This window comes from Myotis davidii, unplaced genomic scaffold, assembly GCF_000327345.1.
Source record: "Myotis davidii unplaced genomic scaffold, ASM32734v1 scaffold142, whole genome shotgun sequence".
Lineage (NCBI taxonomy): Eukaryota > Metazoa > Chordata > Mammalia > Chiroptera > Vespertilionidae > Myotis > Myotis davidii.
Window position 1 is genome coordinate 3,355,974 of NW_006294400.1, and position 2,056 is coordinate 3,358,029.

Sequence of the window (2,056 nt, forward strand, 5' to 3'; positions counted from 1 at the left end):
AGAAAGAGATAGAAACATCAATGATGAGAGAGAATCATTGATTGGCTGCCTCCTGCACACCCCGTACTGAGGCTGAGCCTGTAACCCAGGCACGTGCCCTTGGCCGGAATCGAACCTGGGACCCTTCAGTCCACCGGCTGACACTTTATCCACTGGGTCAAGCCGGCTAGGGCATTAATGTTATTTTTTATAGCTGCATATATTATACTGTATGGATATCCTGTAATTGATTAACCAGTCCCTTTAATATTGGATATTGGAGTTATTTTTAAGTTGCTGATATACACATAACTGAATTAATATCCTTTTATATACATACTAGAAGCCTGTTGCACAAAGATTTGTGCAATAGGCCTTCCTTCCCCTGGCTGCTGGCACCGGTTTTCCTCCGGCACCTGGGACCCAGGCCTTTGGTCCGGCCACAGCGGGGGTTGGCTTCTCCGCTGCAGCTGCCTCTTCAATCTTCAGTCTTCACTCTTCACTCCGGCCGGAGCCTTCAGTCTTTGCTCCGCACCTGCGTATGCAAATTAACCACCATCTTTGTTGTGTTAATTTGCATAGTCACTCTGACTGGCTGGTGGGTGTAGTGGAGTGACACCAATTTGCATGTTTCTCTTTTATTAGTGTTGATATATGATATCCCAAGGATATATAAATATCCTTTTACATATATATTAAAAAATGTGTGCTTGTTCCAGAGAATCTCAAGATATCAGGGATTAGAAATAGAACTCAGAAAAACAAACAAAAAAAACCAGAAATAGAACTCATCCATTAAAAACAAAATACCTGGTAGCTTCTGCGTTGGCCCGTATGGCTCAGTTTGTTGAGCATAGTCCTGTGCACCAAAAGATCTGTTTTTTATTATTTTTTATTTTATTGTTTAAAGTATTACAAATAGTAGTACATATGTCTCCTTTTTTTCCCCCTCTGTAAAGGTCTGTGTTTTGATTCCTAGTCAGGACACATGCCCAGGGGATGTGCAGGAGGCAGCCCATCGATGTTTCTCTTTCTCCCTCTCCCTTCCTCTCTTTCTAAAATCAGTTTAAAAATTTTTAAAAATTATTTAAAAGCAAAATAGCTGCTTTTATAAAGTTTTTATATGGTTGAGAGTTTTAATAAACGTGGTTAAGAAGTTCTTTGAAGGAGGTAGACAGAAGAATTGTTGAGCTTATTAATAGGAATTTTTCCTTGAGCACAAGGTAGATATTGAGAGATTTGAAAATAAATTTATAATCCTTTAGTTTTAGATTTTATATTTTGAATTATTTTCTATCATTATAAAAATAAGCTGGACTCTCTTACTAGTTTAAGCTGAATTCCTATTGTCCTAGTATTTGATGTATTCTTTGTTTATTAACATTTTTATTCATTTTTTATTATTTTTTAAAATGTTTGTATTTATTTCAGAGAGGAAGGAAAAGGAGAGAGAGATAGAAACACCAGTGATGAGAGAGAATCACTGATCTGCTGCCTCCTGCATGCCCCCCACCGGGGATCAGGCCTACAACCCAGTCATATGTCCTGACTGGGAATCCAGCAGTGACCCTCTGGTTTGTAGGTCAGTGCTCAATCACCAAGTCACACTAGCTGGGCTATTTTTTTTTTAATTATTATTAATTTAGAGAGAAGGAGGAAGGGAGAGCAACAGAAACATTGATTGGTTGTTCCACTTGTTCATGCAATGAATGGTTAATTCTTGTCTGTATCCTGACGGGATCAAACCCCTACCTTGGCATGTTGGGAGGATGCTCTAACCAACTGAGCTACCTGGTCAGGGCTGTATTCTTTATTTTTATTGGCAGATTCAGAATTTCATTACTGAGAACTCTCCTGTTTCTTTTATAGATGAGTGCCAAACCAAATATGGAAATGCTAATGCCTGGAGATACTGTACCAAAGTTTTTGACATGCTCACAGTAGCAGCTGTAAGTTTATACGAATCTTTCTAAAGCCACAATGTATTTTCTTGCCAATAACACCTTGCATATTTTTATCTAATTGCCATCTTAGTTATATTGATATTATTATGATTCATTGGTGAATTTGGATATTC

General features: G+C 38.2%; 1 protein-coding gene across 1 annotated transcript in view; it reads left to right on the top strand.

Annotated features, from left to right (window-relative positions):
- The window catches only part of PPP6C (protein phosphatase 6, catalytic subunit), a 23,620-nt gene that overhangs the window by 18,843 nt on the left and 2,721 nt on the right, over positions 1-2,056 (top strand). Inside the window, exon 5 of the mRNA XM_006768569.2 lies at positions 1,849-1,928. Coding sequence (XP_006768632.1) covers positions 1,849-1,928 — 80 coding nt within the window. The remainder of the gene's footprint in view (positions 1-1,848; positions 1,929-2,056) is intronic.